This window comes from Saimiri boliviensis, chromosome 9 (genome assembly GCF_048565385.1).
Source record: "Saimiri boliviensis isolate mSaiBol1 chromosome 9, mSaiBol1.pri, whole genome shotgun sequence".
Classification (NCBI taxonomy): domain Eukaryota; kingdom Metazoa; phylum Chordata; class Mammalia; order Primates; family Cebidae; genus Saimiri; species Saimiri boliviensis.
The window spans coordinates 100734723-100757069 of record NC_133457.1 but is presented as its reverse complement, the minus strand read 5'-3'; the positions used below and the strand labels follow the sequence as shown (position 1 = coordinate 100757069).

Below are 22347 nucleotides of genomic sequence, written 5' to 3'. Positions count from 1 at the left end.
GGTTTCATCACGTTGGCCAGGCTGGTTTTGAACTCCTGACCTTGGGTAATCCACCTGCCTCCACCTCCCAAAGTGCTGGGATTACAGGTGTGAGCCACTGCGGTGCCTGACCCCGTTAAAAAAAAAAAAAAAAAGGGATCTCATTCCGTCACCCATGTTGGAGTGCAGTGGCCCAATCACAGCTCACCGCAGCCTCAAACTCCTGGGCTTAAGTGATCCTCCAGCCTTAGCCTTGGAGTAGCTGGGATTACAGGCACAAGCCACAGCCCACTCAGTTTCTTTACCTAGGGCATCTCACTTTCATGTGTGTGTATACAAAAATTAAGAGATTGAGGCCGGGCATAGTGGCTCATGCCTGTAATCCTACACTTTGGTAGGCCGAAGCAGGCAAATCACAAAGTCAGGACATCGAGACCATCCTGGCCAACATGGTGAAACCCTGTCTCTGCTAAAAAAAATACAAAAAATTAGTTGGGCATAGTGGTACATGCCTGTAGTTCCAGCTACTCGGGAGACTGAGGCAGGGGAATTGCTTGAACCTGGGAGACAGAGGCTGCAGTGAGCCAAGATTGTGCCACTGCACTCCAGCCTGGTGACAGAGTGAGACTCTGCCTAAAAAAAGAAAAGAAAAGAAAAAAACACACACACCAAAGAGATTGAATGTAGCACAGACCCAGGCACACTCAGCCAAACTTGGTTTCCTACTGTTGAAGACCTTGGTTTTTGAAGTTTGGTCTGCACTTAGTGTATTGTCATTTCAGTATGGCAGAAATGTATTAACAGCTAGTTTAAGCAAAAAGAGGAATTTACTAGCTTACATAATAGGGAAGTCTAGAGGTGGTCTTAGTTTGACATGATCGGAGCTACCATCTCATAGCTGCTTCTCTGTGCTGGGTGCATGCTGCAGTCATGTTCTTTCCTCACTGAGAGAGGGAAGAGGGGAGTTGCCAGTTCCTCAAGGTTACATTCTCGCCACTTAGCAACTCCAAAGCTTAACTGTTGATGCCAGGGAAGACTGGCCTAGTGTGGGATGCAAAGGCCCCCTTCACCCCGAGTTGAATGGGATACAGAATGGAGTTGGTGAAAGGGACAGGGGTGCAGCGTGCACAGAACTCACAGCTGGCTACTAGAGGGAGAGTGAAAAATGCAAGGCAAAGGAAGAAGCTAGTGACGGCTTTGTCTTCAAGCCTGGGCCCTAAGCCCTGATGGATCAAAGATCAAGAACCCTGTTTCTGCTTAAAAAAACAAAAACAAAAACAATTTTATTTGACAAAAGACAAAAAAGTTATTTACAGTAGTTTTTGCTCAGATAATCCAATGGGACAACTGTGCTTCTCCTCCACCTTTACCTTACAAACAAACCCAAGCAGAGTCTGCCCAACACCCCATTTTACACAAGGGGGGAATGCCAACCAGAATTCAGCAGCATGGCTCCCTCACCCCTCACCACCCTCCATTGCTCAGTGCACTGTGGGGAGGGAAAATCCCACTTCAGCCCAATATACTTCCAGAGTTCTCTACTACAGAAATCCTGCAACAGTTGCATCAGACCTGGGCTCACTGACAGGGCTGGGATGGAAGAGGCTGGGCAAATGGCAGCTTTAGTTAACCTGGAAGCAGCCATGTTTTCTTCCCCACTGGGCCTCAGGAGGGTGAGGATCCCTGATCCCCCTGGGGCGCACGGGGAGAGAGCAAGGGAGAAAGAAGCCAGGAGGAGGCAACACAGAGAGCCTAGGAAACTTGCCCACCTGTAAAGAGCAAAACTCCCTCTCCTTAAACAATCCATTCCCACTGCCTCAGCAAGAGATGGGTGACTCAGAAGTTGGGGAGCCTCTGTGATGGCTTCAGGAATCTTCCCAAAAAGTAAAGAACACGTTACCATCTTTCTCCTGGCTAGGCCCACCCATGTTAAGTCAATATCCAGGAACCCCTTCCCCTTGTGCCTGAGCTGGTGACTTCAGGAAACTAAAGGCTGGGGGTCCTGATCTATCTTTTGGCCCAGTAACAACGTTATTCAGGACAAAAACATTTCAGCTAATAACCTAGAATTAGTGTTTCTTAGCATATATAAAGATGGGGCATTTTGCTGTTCAACACCATCGACAATGAAATAGCAAAGGAGACTGGATGTGGTGGCCCACACCTATAATCCCAGCTCTCTGGGAGGCTGAGGCAGGTGGATAACGAGATAACGAGTTCAACACCAGCCTGACCAAGATGGTGAAACCCCATCTATACTAAAAATATAAAATTAGCTGGGTGTGGTGGCAGGCACCTGTAATCCCAGCTACTTGGGCGGCTAAGGCAGAGAATTGCTTGAACTCAGGAGGCGGAGGTTGCAGTGAGCCAAGATCGCACCACTGTACTCCAGCCTTGGTGACAGTGGGACTCCGTCTCAAAAAAAAAAAAAAAAAAAAAAAAAGGCAAAACAAAAATTGGGGAGAGGAAAGAGCAGACGACCAATTGTCATCTGTTTCACTGGCAAGTTCAGGTCAGGAGCCCCTGCAACTCTAGTTTAAGAGAAAGGTGAAACAAAGACACTCCCAGTTAGCATGCTTCTAACCCTTTTTCAGCCCCAGCCTCCTCTCAAGGCGGTTCCTCGGCAGGACACTATTCCTGCTTTCCCCAAGTAGCCACCATTGTGAAAAAGAGCTGCCCGTTTGGAGGACTTCCTGACCAGCAGATGGCTCACTTCTCTCCAAGTAGGAGGTGATGGGAGCTTCCGATATTCGAGCCCCTCTAATCCAAGTTCCTAAAGGAATTCAAAATTCAGGGTACAGGGCAGTGTTCAAGAACAAAGGGAAAAATATTAAAGAAAAAAGAAAAAAAAATCCATTGCTTCAGTCTAGTTTACTTCCCCCACCCCCCAAAAAAAACTACAATACAAATTAAAAGAAAAAGCAAACACCTTTTCATCTTATCCTTCTCTGCTCGGTGCCTAGGTTTAGTCACATTCTGCTGGACTGCCCCCTGCTGTGGCTTTCTACCCTTCTGTGCCTGTGGCAGAAAAGCCAATGCACTCATACAGTTGTTTTTTTTGCCTTTTTCTGGTAAACCAAAACAACCATTTGAAATTTCACACTACTGCAGAGACTTAGCTGGTCCCCAAAATAAAAATACTCCTTTCTTGCAAAACAATCCCCAGTTACAGTGGTGGGTCCTTCCCAGTTCACCAGAACTCTTATCATGCAGTGCACTCTTGTTCCCCACACCTGGGCTAACTACTGCTGTGAATGTAAACCACAGCAAAAAAGGGAAAAACAAAACAGTTTAGCAAAAATCTAACATTCAACTGGAGTCGGTTCCGGTACATCCACTGGGTTCCTCTTCTTTTGTTCACGCATATGAACTTGGAATGTCCACACCTGGCTTGACAGAAACAGCGCAGGGGTAGCTTGGACCCAACATAGGACTGAACTTGGCAGCTTTCCTGAGCCCTGCCCAGGAAACCAGGCTGGAACAAAGGTGTCCCAGGGATTCTCTGGAGAAGCAGCAGCAGCAGCAGCACCATGCTTGTCTCCGATCTCTTGGTCTCATCACTGAGGGGAGGCCTGGAGAAACGGCAGAGTCAGCAGAGGAGAGGTCCCCCATCACAGTGCAGTGGTGCCAAATGGCATCTTCCTGCTGAAGACCTCTGCACAGAGGAGATGATCCCAATGTTTGGCAGTGATCCATAGAAAACCCTCTGCATGAAAGGGAACCAAAACAGAAACCCAGAACAGCTGGCTTGAGCCTTGAGCACCCCTCTTGGCAGACAGCTACTGGGGATTTTCAGAGACTAAAGGGATGGGAGTGTGCAGTAATGGAAGGGATGGGTCCTGCTGCTTCTGAAGCTCCATCTCGGCAGCCCTCTGTAGCGCCACCTCCACCAGCAGCTGGAAGCTGCTGAAGTCCTCTTTGTCCTGCTCTGGGGGTGTGGGTGGTGGTGTGTTGAAGAGTCCACCTGTGGGGCTTCCGGCCTCAGCCCTGGTCAGCAGGGTGAGTGTGCTACCAGGGGTCACCAGGGGCTTGGGGGATTCCAGCTCCCCTCGTGGGAAGGGAGCTGCTGGCTTTTCCCCCTGGCCTGAGTGGAGAGGCATGGAGCACACAGACAGGGAGAGCACATTGGTGGGGGCTGGGACAGACACAGCCAGCACTGAGGGGCTGCTGCCACGGGGGAGGGCCACATCTGAGGCCTTACCCCCGCGGCGGGAAATGGTAAACTGATTAGGGTCTTTGCCGTCCTTCCGAAGCATGTCTGGGAGAAGCCGCCGGCGGGCATTGATGAACCAGTTACATATCTGGAATAAATATACAAGACTGATCAGTTTGCTCAATCACAAACAGCTATGGGCTGGGCGCAGTGGCTTATACCTGTAATCCCAACATTTTGGGAGGCCAAAACGGGAGGATTGCTTAAGTCCAGGAGTTCAAGACCAGTCTGGGCAACACAGGGGAACCCTGTTTCTACCAAAGAAATTAGCCAGGTGTAGTGGTGCGTCCCTGTGGTCCCAACTACTCAGGAGGCTGAAGTGGGAAGATCACTTGAACCTATGAGGTGTATGCTGCAATGAGCTATGATCACACCACTGGATTCTAGATTGGGCAACAGAACAAGACCCTGTTTCAAAATAAGGCAAAACAAACAGCTATGAAGTACTTACTATTCCCAGGACCCAGGAACACAGCAGAAAACAACACAGGTTCATAGTGCACAAAGAGGGTTAAATAAGAACATACACCAGCCTGGCCAACATGGTGAAACCCTGTCTCTACTAAAAACACAAAAATTAGCTAGGCGTGGTGGCGGGCGCCTGTAATCCCAGCTACTTAGGAGGCTGAGGCAGGAGAACAGCTTGAACCCAAGAGGAGGAGGTTGCAGTGAGCCTAGATTACGCCACTGCACTCCAGCCTGAATGACAAAGCAAGTCTCAAAAAAGCAAGCAAGCAAATAAAAAACCCCATGTGGCTGGAGCTAAGCATGGTAACTGAAGTTTACCTCTTTGCGGGAGGATTTGCTGCTTTTTTTTTTTTTTTTTTGAGACTGAGTCTTACTCTGTTGCCAGGCTAGAGTGCAGTGGCCCAAAGTGCAGAGATTATAGGCCTGAGCCACTGTGCCTGGCCTGGAAGAAAGTCTTTCTTATTTCCGAGCAGTACCAGGACTAGCAGCCTCAGCAGAACATGCATTCAACCAACATCCTCGTCTTTCTTTCTACATGCTGCTGAGAAAGCTACCACTAACTCTGACCCCATTCCCATCTAGCTGATTGTTTAGAAGCATAAAATTTCCCACCATTAAGTAGTATGCATGTGGTTTGGGGGACACCTCTAGTACCCTGCCCCCATCTCTGAACTCTTGCATAGCCCCTAGCTTCGCAGCTCTCCAGTCTAATCTCTTTACTGGTTGTCAGTTCTCTTTTGAAAATGCCACAGCTGTCATTCCTGTTCTAGAAAACTGCCATTTGTCTCTTACTGTCTACAGAATCAAGTCTAGATTCCAGAACCTAAACAATAAGACCCCCCCCTGGCTGGGCACAGTGGCTCACACCTGTAATTCCAGAGCTTTGGGAGGCCAAGGTGGGCAGATCACTTGAGCCCAGGGGTTTGAGACTAGCCTGGGCAACATTGTGAAACCGTATCTCTAAAAAAAATACAATTAGCTGTTGTGATACTGTGTGTCCTATAGTCCCAGCTACCTGGGAGGCTGAGGTGGGAGCATCAGCTGAGGCCAGGGAGGCTGAGGCTGTAGTGAGCCATCATCATGCCAGTGCATTGAGTCATGCTGGGTGCTGTAGCTCACGCCTGCAGTCCCAGTACTTTGGGAGGCCAAGGTGGGTGGATGGTTTTCGCCCAAGAGTTCTATATCAGCCTGGGCAACATGGCAAATCCCAGTCTTTACAAAAAGTATGAAAATTAACTGGGTATGGTGATGCATATCTGTAGACCCAGCTACTTGGGAGGCTGAGGTGAAAGGATGAATTGAGCCCAGGAGGATGAGGCTGCAGTGAGCTGTGACTGTGCCACTATACTCCAGCTTGGGTGACAGCTTGAGAACTTGTCTCAAAAAAAAAAAAAAAAAAAAAAAAAAAGGCCAGCCAGGCTTGGTGGCTCATGCCCGTAATCCCAGCACTTTGGGAGGCTGAGGTAGGCGGATCACAAGGTAAGGAGTTTGAGATCAGCCTGGCCAACACAGTGAAACATCTTCATTATCACTAAAACCACAAAAATTAGCCAGGTGTGGCAGCAGGCACCTGTAGCTACTCGGGTGGCTCAGGCAGGAGTTTGAACCCGGGAGACAGAGGTTGCAGCAAGCTGAGACCATGCCATTGCACTCCAGCCTGGGTGACAGAGTGAGACTCCTCTCAAAAGAAAAAAAAAAAAAAGTCAAGTTAGTTAGAGCTTCTCACCTTCCTGCTGCTCTCCCTTTCAAGGCTTCTCGCTCATTCAAATATTATTTGAGTGCCTGCCTGCTATCAAATAATTTGAGGGCCCAGTTATCGGTGCAGGGATGCCTTTGTGAACTAAACAGATGTGCACTCTACCCTATGGAGCTTACAGTGCACCTAGTCATGGAGACTGACGATCAACAGCTAGGTGAATAACCACCAGTAAGCACCAGAAGGGAAACTGGAATAAAGGGTAATGGGAGGGGTTTATAAAGATAAACTCCCATAGCTAAGGGTTCTGGAAGGCTAAGACGTAAGGGTAAGGAAGAGCCATACAGAAAGCTAAGAACGTTCTAGACAATTCCAAGGAAAGGCCCTGGCCGTGGAGTTCTCATCTGCCCTTTTTCACCTCTATGGTCCTCCAACGCAGCTGAATGAAGGGAGGAAAGGGTTGGCTTAAGGAACCAACAGCAGCAGGGAATGGTAGCTGATGAGCTTACAGGTGGGCAGGGTTATCAGGCCAGAGCACCACGGAAAACCATTAAGTGGTCTATATGGTGGCATGACTGAAATTTCACACTCTAGGTCTTTCTGGTCCTGTGTCTTTTCTCCCAGCCTAGCTAACTACAGCTGGCATCTATTCCACAGGTGACTCAAAGACAGCACCAGGCCTTTGTCCTGTCAGGCTGCAAGGCTCCTGCACACACATGCCAGCAGGCCTCAGTGGATGCTAGCTGAGCCAAATACTGACTAGAGCTGCAGGAAAACCCTAAAGAGAGCAAGGGCTTAGCCAGGCACAGTTGCATGTGCCTATAGTCCCAGATACTTGGGAGACTCAAGAGAGAATTGCTTGAACCCAGGAGGTAGAGGTTGCAGTGAACTGAAATCATACCACCGCACTGTAGCCGACACAAAAAAAAAAAAAAAAAAAAAGGAGGAAGGGCTCAACAACTAGGTGGGATGAAGGGAACAAACTTATTCAAACACCTGTTTTTATGTGTGTGGTTTTTGTTTGTTTGTTTTGAGACAGAGTTTTGCCCCATCACCCAGGCTGGAGTACAGTGGTGTAATCTCAACTCACTGCAACCTCCGCCTTCCGGGTTCAAGCAATTCTCCTGCATCAGCCTCCCGAGTGGCTGCGACTACAGGCGTGTGCCACTATGCCCAGCTAATTTTTTGTATTTTTAGTAGAGATGGGGTTTCACCATGTTAGCCAGGATGGTCTCGATCTCCTGACCTTGTGATCCACCTGCCTTGGCCTCCCAAAGTGCTAGGATTACAGACATGAGCCAGTGTGCCTGGCTTAAACACTTTTGATAGCAGTATCAGGCCAGCCACCTCACTTGCATTATGTTTAATCTGCATTCAAGCCTGGAGGATAGAGGATGGTGTCCCCCACGTACTAGAGAGAACTGAACTCAAAGAGAAGAAAGCCCTTGTCCAGTCACACAACCTCCCAGTACACAGCTGGGATTTAAAACCAGGCCTCTTGGCTTTCGGGCCTTCACTGCTTTGCTGTGCTGTTTTTTGTTTTGTTTTGTTTTTCACCATCTTGGCCAGGCTGGTCTTGAACTCCTGGACTCAAGCAGTGCGCCTCCCTCAGCCTCTCAAAGTGCTGGGATTATAGGTATGAGCCAGTGCGCCTGGCCAGCTTTGCTGTATCTTTCCAGAGGAACAGAGGGGACAGCTGAGTAATAAACATCATAATCTCAATAGCAACCATTTGAACACAAAATATATCAGGTGCTCTTCTGTTTTGTTCTGTTTTTTGAGACAGTCTCACTCTATTGCCCAGGCTGGAGTGCAGTGGTGCGATCTCGACTCACTGCAACCTCTGCTTCCCAGGTTTAAGAGATTCTCCCGCCTCAGCCTCCATAGTAGCTGGGATTACTTACAGGTGCCAACCACCATGCCCAGCTAATTTTTGTATATATATATTTTTAGTAGAGACAGGGTTTCCCCATGTTTGCCAGGTTGGTATCTTAGCTCCTGACTTCAGGTGATCTGCTCACTTTGACCTCCCAAAGTGTTGGGATTACAGGTGTGAGCCACCATGCCTGGCTTCACGTGCTATTCACATTTCATATCTAATTATTCATTCAATCTCAGCCTATCAGACAGGTTTTATGACGATCTCTGTTGAAGAAACAGAGATCAGAGAGATTCAGAAACTTGTTCAAGGTCACAAGTGCAAAAGCTAGGTTTCATCCAGATAGCCTGGTTCTGGGCAGCCACCCCACTGTCAGCTGAAGAAGAGTGAGAGGGAGGCCTCCTTACACAGGAGCTGCACCTGTGGCCTTCTTTCCCTCCCTCCCACAGCTGCCTCCTCCCATAACTGTGCTGCAGGAGTGCACTGCTCCTCTCCACCTCAGTCCTGGATACAGGGGAAAAGTGGTCAGGCCACAGTGACCTGGGTTAGGCAAAGTAAGGAGTGTTGTTGAGCAGGCAGTCTCAGGGATGGGAGCCTGGGCATTCCTTGGCATCTGTGTGGGAACCTAGCCCCTAATGGCACCTCCCATTTTGGCTGAGGATTCAGAGAACAGAAAAACACCCCCTCCACACACTCCCCCACAAGCCTGTCCTGTTCAGAGCATTTGGCAGCCTAGCATCTGTCTGTTTTGTCTTCTTAGCCCAGAAAAATGCACAGCTGAGGGGCTGGGCAAGGCAAGGCAGGGGGACTGAGTGGCTGCCAGTACCCCTTTTGCAGCCCCTTCCAGCTGCCCTGCCTGTGCCTAAGTCAGGAAAAGATCCTGTGATTTGTCCTCACTGAAGGTCCTTGGGGAGATTGTAGGAAGGAAGCCAAGGTGAACTCTGATTTATGTGGCAGAACATAGGCTAGGGGCCTGAAAGCTGTCCTCTTCCAGGAAACAAGGCTCTATCTGAAAGGCTGCTGAGATGAAGGACAAGGGAGGAATCACTGTGGCAAATGGGGGTAGGAGGAGCACCATGAGGCTGACAAAGGCCTTGAAGCTGGAAGCTGCAGCTAATCAAGGCAGGAACAAGCCCTCTCATTTTCATGTCAAGGAAGTGAAGGCGCCAAGGGGCCTTTCCCAAACATCATGGTACCAACATTTACACTGGGACTGCTGTATCCAGGTGTTCTTGAAGGCAGCTGTCTGTAATATAATCACCTTGTTTTTTTTTTTTTTTTTTTTTAAGACAGAGTCTTGCTTCTTGCCTAGGCTGGAATGCAATGGTAAGATCTCGGCTCACTGCAACCTCCACCTCCTGGGTTCAAGCAATTCTCCTGCTTCAGCTTCCCAAGCAGCTGGGATTACAAGCATGTGCCAGCATACCTGGCTAATTTTTGTATTTTTAGTAGAGACAATGTTTCACTATGTTGGACAGGCTGGTCTTGAACTCCTGACCTCAGGTGACCTACCCACTGCAGCCTTCCCAAAGTGCTAGGATTACAGGTGTGAGCTACCTCACCTTCCTACAAGACTTTTTTTTTCCCCCAACCCTCCCAACTGCCTAGCCCCGGGCAAGTACCAGCAAACCAGTTAGTTAAGTGACTCACTGATTTGCTAATGAAGTCGCTCCTGGGCGGGTTAACAGAGACCGTCAAAAGAGATACCCCCAGGGAGAGATGAAATAAGCTTGGCAAAATGTAGGTATTTGTTCAAGTAAAGTGACTGGTGTTGGTGGTTGATGATAGTATTCTCTTACTTTTGTGAGGGTTTTTTTTTTCCCTTTTTTTTCCGGTGGGATTTTTTTAAGACAGAGTCTTGCTCTGTAGACCAGGCTGGAGTGCAGTGGTGTGATCTTGGCTCATGCAACCTCCACCACACTGGGGTTCAAGTGATTCTCCTGCCTCAGTTTCCCAAGTAGTTGGGACTATTTTTAGTAGAGACGGGGTTCCACCATGTTGGCCAGGCTGGTCTCCAACTCCTGGCCTCAAGTGATTTGCCTAACTCAGCCTCCCAAAATGCTGGGATTACAGGTGTGAGCCACTACACACTGCTTTTATAGATATTCTTTAATGTTCACAATGGAAAATGAAATTTAAAAAGTAAATACAGGAGGCCGGATGCGGTGGCTCATGTCTGTAATCCAGCACTTTTGAGGCCAAGGTGAGTGGATAATGAGGTCAAGAGTTCGAGACCAGCCTGACCAACATGGTGAAACCCCGTCTCCACTAAAACTATAAACATTAGCAGGGCACGGTGTCAGGCAGCTGTAATCCCAGCTACTGAGGAGGCTAGGGCAGGAGAATCGCTTGAACCTGAGTGGCAGAGGTTGCAGTGAGCCGAGATCCTGCCACCGCACTCCAGACTGGGCGACAGAGTGAGACTCCGTCTCAAAAAAGTAAATAAAAATAAATAAATACTGGAAAAAATGATGCCCCCAGGCTTTAGGCAATTTTTCTTTTTTTTTTTTTTGAGACGGAGTTTCGCTCTCGTTACCCAGGCTGGAGTGCAATGGCGTGATCTCGGCTCACCGCAACCTCCGCCTCCCGGGTTCAAGCAATTCTCCTGCCTCAGCCTCCTGGGTTCAAGCAATTCTCCTGCCTCAGCCTCCTGAGTAGCTGGGATTACAGGCACGCGCCAACATGCCCAGCTAATTTTTTGTATTTTTAGTAGAGACGGGGTTTCACGATGTTAACCAGGATGGTCTCGATCTCTTGACCTCATGATCCACCCGCCTCGGCCTCCCAAAGTGCTGTGATTACAGGCTTGAGCCACTGCGCCCGGCCTAGGCAATTTTTCATGATTAGGAGCCATTACATTTCCTTACTTCTGAGGTCTTGCCTGTTGACTTCTCCAACACTTTTATATAGTCTTTTTCTGCCACTTCAACATTATTTACTGAGCACTTGCCTACCAGATACCAAGCAATGAGCTACATTAGGGCTATAACTATAAACAAAACTAGGTCACTACTCTCCGTATCTCTAGAATTTGGTAGTCTAAAAGCAATTGCAGTTTAGTGTCCAGTGCTCTGCCCTCGTCTATCTGCTGCAGGAACACACAGCTCCTTTAGGGGCTAGCAGCCTTCTGGTCAGGGGTGGGAGGAAAATGGTCTGGGGAGGTGGATCAGTATAGCAGGAAGGTGGGGGACCAGGGTTGATGTTCAAGACCTAGACACGGGTAGGTGATTTCATTAGGTTGGCAGAAGCCACTGAAGACTTGTTTTTGTTTTTTCTTTTTTTGAGATGGACTCTCACTCTGTTGTCCAGGCTAGAGTGCAATGGCACAATCTTAGCTTACTACAATCTCTGCCTCCCAGGTTTAAACAATTCTCCTGCCTCAGCCTCCCAAGTAACTGGGATTACAGGCTTCAGCTACCGTGCCCAGCTAATTTTTTTTTTTTTTTTTGAGATGGAGTCTCGCTCTGTTGCCTAAGCTGGCATGCAGTGGTGTGGTATCTGCTCACTGCAACCTCTACCTCCCTGGTTCAAGCAATTCTGCCTCAGCCTCTTGAGTAGCTGGGATTATAGGCATGTGGCACCACAACCACCTAATTTTTATATTTTTAGTAAGATGGGGTTTCATTATGTTGGCCAGGCTGGTCTTGAACTCCTGACCTCAGGTGATCCATCCACCTTGGCCTCCCAAAGTGCTGGGATTACAGGCATAAGCCACTGCACCCACACCCAGTCTTTTATTTTCCTTTTAGAGATAGGGTCTCGCTCTGCCATCTAGGTTGGAGGGCAGTAGCAAGATCATCGCTCACTGCAGCCTCAAACTTCTGGGCTCAAGAAATTCTCTCCCCCTAGCCTCCCAAAGTAGTCAGTTACTCTGCCAGTCCATTGAAGCGTTCTTAAAAAAAAAAATTTTTTTTTAGACCAGGCTGGAGTGCAGGACGTGATCTCACTGCAATCTCCATCTCCTGGTTCAAGTGATTCTTATACCTCAGTCTCCTGAGTAGCCAGGGTTACAGCCATGTGCCACCATGCCAGACTATTTTTGTATTTTTAGTATTGAAGAGCTTAACCATGTTAACCAGGTTCGTCTTGAACACCTGGCCTTAAGTGATCTGCCTGCCTCAGCCTCCCAAAGTGCTGGAATTACAGGCATAAACCACTGTGCCTGGCCTGAAGGGTTTTAAATCTGGGAGTGATAAATGATTGTGATCAGATAATGATGATTTAGATGAGGGTAAGAAAGAAGCCAAAACCCTGAAATATTTAAGGGTTATATGTACAGGAGATGTTAATTGACCAAATGAGCTGAGGGCAATAAGCTAGCTGGGAGGAGTTATCAGAGAGGTGTGCAGCTGGGGCTAACATGGGATTTATGGTCGTTTTACATCAAGGAGGGGTGGGTGGTCCCCACTGCTCTTAATTGTCAGCATGACTCTAGAGCAGGTGGCCACCATGGGTCCCCACCCTTCAGGGGATGCCTGGTCTCCTGTCCTTAGATTCACATTTCTCCAGGTGGGATCTGTGGATGTGTCACCTTAAAGGGTTCACCAGTTCTCTAGATGGATGTTTGGCTTTGGGTTTCCATTTTCATCACCAGTAGGGGCATCAGGGCCATCCAGACCTATACTGCTGAGTCTGTGTCTTTGTCACACCACATCCCACAGTGCAGTCAGCAAAACACCACCTGCCATTTTCAGTTAACACAGTCAGGTGGAATGTCATGGTTTTTACATTTATCTACTTTGGAAAACTGTTTAAGGTTAGGTATAAAAACAAAAGCAAAAAGAAGTGTTTTTTAATACCCAGTTTTATGTTTTACATAAATGATGTGATAAAAATGATTCAAGTTATTATCTTGGGGGGAGATGGGTCCATGAAGAATGTTTTCTTTCATAGGATGGGCTAGGCATGGTGGCTTATGCCTGTAATCCCTGCACTTTGGGAGGCTGAGGTGGGAGGTGGGAGTATCACTTGAGGCCAGGAGTACAAGACCAGCCTGGCCACCATATTGAAACCCTGTCTCTACTTAAAATACAAAAATTAGGCTGGGCATGGTGGCTTACACCTGTAATCCCAGCACTTTGGGAGGCTGAGGCAGGTGGATCACTTGAGGTCAGTAGCTCGAGACCAGCCTGGCCAACAGAACGAAACCCCGTGTCTACTAAAAATACAAAAATTAGCCTGGCTCAGTGGTGGGTGCCTGTAATCCCAGCTCCTTGGAAAGCTGAGGCAGGTAAATTGCTTGAACCCAGGAGGCAGAGATTGCAGTGAGCTGAGATTGCACCCCTGTACTCCATCCTGGGTGACAGAGCAACACTCTGTCTCAAAAAAATAAAATAAAATAAAATAAAATAAAATAAAAGAAGATAGTATATTTCTGAGGTTTGAGAAAGTGTCCCTGACAAAAAGTAATTCTAACAAGAGTATGACAAGTGGTTTGACAGAATAGGATGAGGTTCACTGGGAATACAAGCAGCAGCCCCAAACCTAGGCTGCAAATATCAGTTTGAACTCTATTCTGAGGGCAGGAGAGTATGCAAGTGCCTGACCCTATCAGATTTGGGATTTTGTGTTGAAAAGAATGGATTAAATGAACAAGGCTGAAGGCAGGGAGACCCGCAAAAAGGCTGTCTAGACACTCCTTGAGGGTAAGAATGTGTCTGGTTCCTCTCTGGGATCCCAACTCTGCCCAGCTCCATGCTGAGGAGGTACACTGTGAAACGCCATGCACTATTGGGCAACCAGGAGGGCCAGCCCAAAACTTTGTACCTTAGGCAGAAAGATGAATCTGAAAACAGTAGAAACACCCAATGTGTGCCAAACACCGAACATTAATATTTTTTTTTTTGTAGACAGGGTTTCACTCTTGTTGCCCAGGAGTACAATGGTTCGATCTCAGCTCACAACTTCCACCTCCCAGGTTCAAGTAATTCTCCTGCCTCAGCCTCCTGAATAGCTCAGACTATAAGCATGCGCCACCACACCGGGCTAATTTTGTATTTTAGTAGGTATGGGGTTTCTCCATGTTGGTCAGGCTGGTCTCCAACTCCCAACCTCAGATGGTCCACCTACCTCGGCCTCCCAAAGTGCTGGGATTATAGGTGTGAGCCACCTCACCTGTCCTTTTTTTGCTTTGAGATGAAGTCTCTCTCTGCCGCCCAGGCTGGAGAGCCATGGTGCCATCTCAGCTTACTGCAACCTCTGCCTCCCAGGTTTAAGCAATTCTATGCCTCAGCCTCCCAAGTAGCTGGGATTACAGGCATCCGCCACCACATCTGGCTGATTTTTTTTTTTTTTTTTTTTTTTGAGACGGAGTTTTGCTCTTGTTACCCAGGCTGGAGTACAATGGCACAATCTCGGCTCACCGCATCCTTTGCCTCCTGGCTGCAGGCAATTCTCCTGCCTCAGCCTCCTGAGTAGCTAGGATTACAGACACGCGCCACCATGCCCAGCTAATTTTTTGTATTTTTAGTAGAGACAGGGTTTCACCATGTTGACCAAGATGGTCTTGATCTCTTGACCTCGTGATCCACCTGCCTCAGCCTCCCAAAGTGCTGGGATTACAGGTGTGAGCCACCACGCCCGGCCTCTGGCTGATTTTTGTATGCTTAGTAGGGATGGGGTTTCACCATCTTGGCCAGGCTGGTCTTGAACTCCTGACCTCATGATCCACCTGCTTAGGCTGCCCAAAGTGCTGGGATTATAGGCATGAGCCACTGGGCCAGATCTTTCTTCTGAGACAAAGTCTCATTCTGTCGCTCATGCTGGAGTGCAGTGGTTCAATAACAGCTCACTGCAGCCTCCACCTCCAGGGATCAAGAGATCCTCCCACTTTAGCCCCCCAAGCAGCTGAGACTACAGGTATGTACCACCATGCCTGGCTAATTTTTTTGTTTTGTACAGATGCGGTCTCCCTATGTTGCCCAGGCTGGTCTCAAACTCCTGGGTGCATGTGATCCTCCTGCCTAGGTCTCCCAAAGTGCTGAGATTACAGGTGTGAGCCACTGTGCAGGGTCCCAGTGAGCCTTGAATTCTTCTCATCCCTTCCTCCCTACACTCTTAAAAATGCTACAGTCACCTCCCTTTTTTTTCAGACGAGGGAATAATGAGGCTCAGAGAGAAGGCAGTGACTTGGCCAAGGTCCAGGCCTCCTCTTGTGGAGAAGATGGAATCTGAGTCAGGATCTGTAACTTTAGAGCCTTTCTCATACAGATATTCGGATTAACCACTGCCCAGAGAGTATAAAGTCAGGTGACCGGAGTTCTGAGGGCTGAAATACTTACCATGTCTCTACATGGAGGAAAGAGAGGAGCTGGGAAGAAGTGGGAGGTTCAGAGTGGGATAAGGGAAGGAGGGGGAGACAGCACCGAAGGAGTAACAGGCTATGAAAGGACAGAGGGGGAAAGAGAAACAGGAGGGCTTGGGGGAGAGGTTTGGCAGGCTCCAGAAGGGAGCAGTGGGGGCCAGCAGAGCAGGGCTGGGCCTCTGGTGTTAGGCTAAGGACCTATAGTGTGTCTCCAAGAAGGGGAGAGGTGTCGCCAGGCGCGGTGGCTCAAGCCTGTAATCCCAGTACTTTGGGAGGCCGAGGCGGGTGGATCACGAGGTTGAGACATCGAGACCATCCTGGTCAACATGGTGAAACGCCGTCTCTACTAAAAATACAAAAAATTAGCTGGGCATGGTGGCACGTGCCTGTAATCCCAGCTACTCAGGAGGCTGAGGCAGGAGAATTGTTGATCCCAGGAGGCGGAGGTTGCGGTGAGCCAAGATCGCGCCATGGCACTCCAGCCTGGGTAACAAGAGTGAAACTCCGTCTCAAAAAAAAAAAAAAAAGAAGGGGAGAGGCAAACTGGAGGCAAAGCAATGGTGGTCCAGGGTTCCCGCCTCAGTACCAGGAAAGGAGAACAAAGACACCTGCGGGTCAGCAACAGGCGCAATTCAAAGGGGACAATACTTTGCACTCTGACAAAAAGGGGATAAGGCTATCTTTTGAGTGTGTTCATGTGTATGGCTTCCAAAGCACTTTCATATCCAGTTCTGAATCTATTCCTTAAAACAGTTCCACCAGGCAGGGGAGGATTCTGTGCCCCCTTCCCCTTTACAGATGAGGAAATCAAGACGTGAAGCAGAACTGGGTTATAAATGCAGAACCTCCGACTCTGCCCCTTTCTTGAACTGTGATTCTGCCTCATCTCTTAACCACACTGCAAATCATAGTTGCCCCTTGCAACCAAGTCCTCGTCCAATACTGCTTTGGGGCTGGGGGCCAAATCTTAGACTCTTGATGCCTTCTCATCTTCCCTTGGGCTCCAAAGTTAATGATGACACCTAGACTTTGACATTTAATTCCCTGCCTCTTCAGAACTCTCCAAAGTCTGAAATTGACCTCAGTGACCCTATTTCATTGTCTTCTTTTAAGACACGGAGAGTGGATATTCTCCCTAACCCAAGAAGAAACTGAAGCCCAGACAGCAGAAGTGACTGGCCTAAGACTTAGTGAGTCAGTGACACAGCTGGGATAAGACTAGAACCCAGGTCCTTCTGCTACCCCCTCATCCAGATCCCCTCCTTACCTGCAGCACTGACAAGTTGGTCTGTCCAGAAAGGCTCAGCTTCTCCTGCTCTGAGGGATAGGCGTTGTAGCGGTGCAAGTACAGCCAGTCTCGGAGGATCTTCACTGACTCCTTGGGCAGGTTTCCCCTGCGCTTCCTTTTGCCCGACAGGGAGAGGAGGCCTTCGTCCTCACCTAGATCACTGTCTGACATGGTGTCTAGGGCTAGGCTGGACCTTGGGTAAGCCTGGGACAAGTGACACAGGATGGGAACATCATTAGTATGCAGTACCTTTCCTAGTCTCCAAACACGCTCAGCATTACCCGAGCCTGGGACACCAGAAATGGGATAGGTGCAGTTCAGCATCTCAGGCCATACCACAGCCAGAGCAAGCTAGAAGGAATGGGTTCAAAGTTCCTCCATTTCGTGGAACAGTAAGTGACTACCAAATGGCAGTTCATTCACAAGCAGGACTTGGACTGGAAATAATCACAGATTTCACTGAGGTCTACTGTTTTCCATGTTTGGTACTGAGCATTTTTTCTTTCTTTCTTTTTTTTTTTTTTTTGACAGGGTTTCACCATGTTGCTCAGGCTGTTCTTGAACTCCCGACCTCAGTTGGTCGGTCCGCCTTGGCCTCCAAAGCGCTTGGATTACAGGCGTGAGCCACCACAACCGGCCTAAGCATTTTTTCTTTCTTTCTTTCTTTTTTTTTTTTAGACGGAGTCTTGAACTGTCGCCCAGGCTAGAGTGTAATGGTGCGATCTCGGTTCACCACACCTCTGCCTCAAAGGTTGAAGCGATTCTCCTGCCTCAGCCTCCCATGTAGGTGGAATTACAGGCACCCACCACCATGCCCAGCTAGTTTTTTGTATTTTTAGTAGACACAGGGTTTCATTATGTTGGCCAGGCTGGTCTCAAATTCCTGACCTCGTAATCCACTCACCTTGGCCTCCCAAAGTGCTGGGATTACAGGTGTGAGCCACCATGCCTTTTTTTTGGAGACGGTGCAGTGGTGCCATCTCAACTCACTTCAACCTCTGCCTCCTGGGTTCAAGCGATTCTCCCACCTCAACCTCCAAGCAGCTGGGATTATAGGCATGCACCACTGTACCTGGCTAATTTTCTGTATTTTTTGGTAGAGACGGGGTTTCACCTGACCATGGCCAGGATGGTCTAGAACTCCTGGCCTCAAGTGATCTGTTGGCCTCAGCCATCCAAAGTGCTGGGATTACAGGTGTGAGCTACTGTGCCCAGCCTGTACTGAGCATTTTACATGTTATCTCATTTAATCATTATAAGTCCTCAATAAGGGAGAAGCTATTATTATCATCATTTCATAGATGAGGTAACAGAAAGAGATTAAGAAAGCTGAGGCCGGGCACGGTGGCTCAAGCCTGTAATCCCAGCACTTTGGGAGGCCGAGGTGGGTGGATCACGAGGTCAAGAGATCGAGACCATCCTGGTCAACATGGTGAAACCCCGTCTCTACTAAAAATACAAAAAATTAGCTGGGCATGGTGGCACATGCCTATAATCCCAGCTACTCAGGAGGCTGAGGCAGGAGAATTGCCTGAACCCGGGAGGCGGAGGTTGCAGTGAGCCGAGATTGTGTCATTGCACTCCAGCCTGGGTAACAAGAGTGAAACTCCATCTCCAAAAAAAAAAAAAAAAAAAAAAGAGAGAGAGAGAGAGAGAGATTAAGAAAGCTGCCCAAGGCCAGCACAGTGGCTCACAGTGGCTCACAAAAAAAATACAAAAATCAGCCAGGTGTTGAGGTGTTTACCTGTAGGCCCACCTACTTGTGGACTGAGGCAGAACTGCTTGAGCCTAGGAGGTCAAGGCTGCAGTGAATTGTGTTTGTGCCACTCCACTCCAGCCTGGGTGACAAAGTGAAACTCTGTTTCAAAAAAAGAAAGCTGGGCATGGTGGCATGCGGCTGTAATCCCAGCTATTCAGGAGGCTGAGGCAGGAGAATTCCTTGAACCCAGGAGATGGAGGTTGCATTGAGCCAGGACTGTGCCACTGCACTCCAGCCTGGGCAACAAGAGCCAAACTCCATCTTAAAAAAAAAAAAATCTTGACACATGCTACAACATAGATAGTCCTTGAAAGCATTATGCTAAGGGAAAAATGCTAGTCATAAGAGACTACATGTTATATAATTCCATGGATCATTAACTCTATAGGGGCAGGATAGATTAGTTAACTAACAGCTCCGCAGTTAGGGCTGAGAGGTAGAAGGATGAGTGGTAGCTAAAGTGTATGGAGTTTCTTTCTGAAGGTGCAAAAACATCCTGGGCCAGGTGTGGTGGCTCATGCCTGTAATCCAAATGCTTTGGGAGGTTAAGGCAGGAAGATCCTTTGAGGCCAGGAGTTCAAGACCAGCCTGGGCAACATACTAAGACCCTTTCTCGCCATGCATGGTGGCTCACGCCTGTAATCCCAGTACTTTGGGAGGCCAAGGAGGGCGGATCATCTGAGGTTGGGAGTTCGAGACCAGCCTGACCAACATGGAGAAACCCTACCTCTTTAAAAAAATAATTTGTAAAAAGACCCTTTCTCTACACAAAATAAAAATTAGGGCTGGGTGTGGTGGCTCACGCCTGTAATCCCAGCACTTTGGGAGGCTGAGGTGGGTGGATCACCTGAGGTCAGAGTTCGAGAGCAACCTGGCCAAGATGGTGAAGCCCCGTCTCTACTAAAAAAAAAAAAAAAAAAGAAAGAAAAAAAATAGTAATAATAAAAATGCCAAATGCTGTGGCTCACATCTGTACTCCTAGCACTTTGGGAGGCCACGCTCCCCTCTTCACCTGTCAAATGAAGGAAGGATTTTCCCTAGATAACCCAACTCAGCTGCTCAGGCCCCGGACAAAGTTCGGTCTCACACATGCAAAAATTTTCTTTTCTTTTTTTTTTGAGATGGGAGTCTTGGTCCATCGCCCAGGCTGGGGTGCAGTGGTGCGAGCTCGGCTCACTGCAACCTGTCTCCCGGCTTAGAGCAATTCTCCTGCCTCAGCCTCCCAAATAGCTGGGACTACAGGCGTGCGCCACCACACCCAGCTAGGGGTGTGTGCGTGTGTGTGTGTGTGTGTGTGTATTTTTAGTAAAGATGGGGTTTTGCCATGTTGGCCAGACTGGTTTTGAACTCCTGACTTCAGGTGATCCGCCTGCCTTGGCCTCCCAAAGTGCTGGGATTATAGATGTAAGCCACCTTGCCTGGCTAGATTTTCATTTTAAAAGCAAAAGTTCTAGGCCAGGCTGATGCCAGGATCTCAAGGCTCCTCCCTTCTCAGCCTTTTAACAGCTCCCCAGCAGGCCAGCCAACAGACTCTGGCATCTCCCAGGTTTTGTTTCCTCTTCTTGGACCTAAGCCCAGATCTCTGGGCTGGCTAGGCCAGGCTTTCGAGGGAAGGGTCTACCCTTTCAGCCAGGCCACCTGGAGGTGAGACAGGCACTGGTTAGAGGTGCCACTCCTCAGAGAGCACCACCAGCAGGCTGCTTTCTGAGGTCAGACATTTCTAGGTGGCCAGGGCAGCTGGGATCTGGGCTCAGGGATGCAGCACTCGCCGGCTGTGAAAAGTTTACTCAAGGTTATCTGTACAAATTCCACCCTGGCTGCCAGCCAAGTCTGTCTGCAGGGTTCTTCGGGTGGGCCCTGGGGAAATGACCCCTCAGTCTACACAGACTTCTCCTGGGTGTCCTGCATCCCAGGCCCATCTGGGAGATTTCCCATATATACACCCACACCGCACCCAGACACACGCCAGGCAACTAACCAACAGCGCTATGATAACTGGCCTGACCCATCGCTCAAGCCCTACAAACTCTAGGGTTTTCACCGACACATACAGCGGGCACACACACAGCTTATAGACCGCACGCCTAGCCCGAACAACTGTGACCCACGCCAACAAGCCCAACTTCTGTATCCGCCCACACCGATCTCTCCGACAGGAAAAACTCCGGGCGTCATCACTCTAGCAATCAGTTCTACCTTCAGTGGCCTGTGGCAGCACCCCCTCGATACAATATCCCATGCACCCTCCTACACACTCCCACGACGCCACCTGCAGCCACTCCCGCACCAACTTTCTGACAACTCCCCTAGCTCGGCCCCGACACTCCCCCGGGCGGCGCACTCACGCCCGCATTCCCAGCAGTTCAGACAAAGCGCGCAACCTCTCCCGCGGCCCAGACCGAGTCGGAGCACATGGCTCCCCGGGCGGCGAGGAATCGGCCGGCGCTCTGGGCGCCTGCACCCCCTCAGCCCCTCACCCCCACCCCAGGCCGACTCCGCGCACCAGCTCCCTCGTGGGCCCACCATCCCGGTGGGGCGGGGGCTCTCGAAGAAAGAAACTCACGTGTCTGTCCCGGGGCAGTAAAAAAGTTTGGTTCCCACCCCCTTCCCCCGCAGCTTGAGGCTGGCAGACTCTTCGGGGCGCGGGGCCGGCCGAGCGTGCGCGCTCGGCTTTGTGCTCCGAACTCGGCCCAGAGGGGGAGGGGAGGGGAGAGAAGGGGAGGGGGCTGGGCTCCCACCTCCGCGCCGCCCCCCACCCCCGGCCTTGCGCCCAGACTCCATGTTGGCCGCCCCCTGCCCCCAAGACTGAGCGTTTCTCCTGCTGGAGGCTCCGCTCACCCCTGGCCTGCCCGAGGGTCCCGGCGCGAACAAACTTTCTCCGGGGCGCCGGCCCCACGCGCCCCGCTTCCTTGGCCCGCCTGGGAGTGACAGATGCCTCGGAGACAGACTTTCCTTTGTTCCAAAGGAAAGGGGAACTCGCGCGGGCTCCCCAGGGCCCCCCCGCTCCCAGCCCTTCCCGCGGCCCCCACCCCCAGCTGTCACTCTTGGCCGCCCCCTCCCTGGCTCCGAGGCGTGGGGGGGGGCCCTACCGGCGGTTAGCAACGTGCACTTTTGAAACCAAACAAATCCGCCCCCCCGCGCGCTCACTCAAGTCTGGCGCAGGAGCGGCCCTCTCCCGGGGTGGGATCCTAGGGAGCTGGGCCCCCACCAGGACCCCGAGCGGGCTTCCTCCCGGGGGCTGGAACCGCAGCGCCGTCGGGACTCACAAACACCTCTCGGGGGCCGTCGAGACTCACAAACACCTCCGAGCTCACACACCCCCAACCGCAAGCGCCAGGACGACGCCCCCCTCCCCCGCCCGACTGAGAGAAAGAAACTTTTCAAGTTGTCCGCGCGCCCCCACCCCCATCTGGCCCCCTCTTGCTCCCGGCACTGACTTTTCCGAGCGGCTTTCGGGTCCACGCGGCCTAGGGCTCCGCGCTGGACGTCCCGGCGGGGGGCAGGGGGCGCCGGGGGCGCGCGCAGCGTACCTGCCCGGCCTGACACTCGGCCTGACAGCTCGCGGCTGGAAAGCACCTCGCGGCCTGACGTCAGATCCCCTCTCCTCCCCCCGCGCCCTCCGTGCCCTCCCCCACCCGCCCTGAGGGAGAAAACAAACTTTGTGCGGAGCGCGGCGAGCTGCGCCCACCCCCTGAGGGGCGGGCCGACGGCGCCGAGGGGCTTCGCCCCGCCCAGCGCGCCCGGAGGGGGCGGGGCCGCGGG

General features: G+C 50.3%; 1 protein-coding gene and 1 long non-coding RNA gene across 8 annotated transcripts in view; one reads left to right on the top strand and one right to left on the bottom strand.

Annotated features, from left to right (window-relative positions):
- Positions 1–22347, top strand: part of LOC104652021 (uncharacterized) — a 107230-nt gene that overhangs the window by 11822 nt on the left and 73061 nt on the right. The gene's annotated exons all lie outside the window — the stretch shown is intronic.
- TGIF2 (TGFB induced factor homeobox 2) lies at positions 3594–22277 on the bottom strand. Of its 5 annotated transcripts, none has more exons than XM_010342633.2 (3): positions 22244–22277; positions 16806–17030; positions 3594–4280 (listed from the first exon to the last, which is right to left on the bottom strand). In XM_010342633.2, the coding sequence occupies exons 2-3, from the start codon at positions 16995–16997 to the stop codon at positions 3759–3761; spliced, it is 714 nt and encodes a 237-aa protein (XP_010340935.1). In that variant the 5' UTR covers positions 16998–17030; positions 22244–22277; the 3' UTR covers positions 3594–3758. The 5 variants fall into 5 exon arrangements, with proteins under 5 accessions (XP_010340935.1, XP_003932059.1, XP_010340934.1 ...); XM_003932010.3 differs by lacking the exon at positions 22244–22277 and adding an exon at positions 22023–22205; XM_010342632.2 differs by lacking the exon at positions 22244–22277 and adding an exon at positions 22116–22205.

Bases quoted from the DNA above. Each gene is read 5' to 3' on its own strand.
- TGIF2 (XM_074406489.1), bottom strand. From the start codon at position 17,150: ATGCTGAACTGCACCTATCCCATTTCTGGTGTCCCAGGCTCGGGTAAT. The intron at 4,281-16,805 runs GTAAGGAGGGGA...TATTTATTCCAG, and splicing joins CCAACTTGTCAGTGCTGCAG to ATATGTAACTGGTTCATCAA.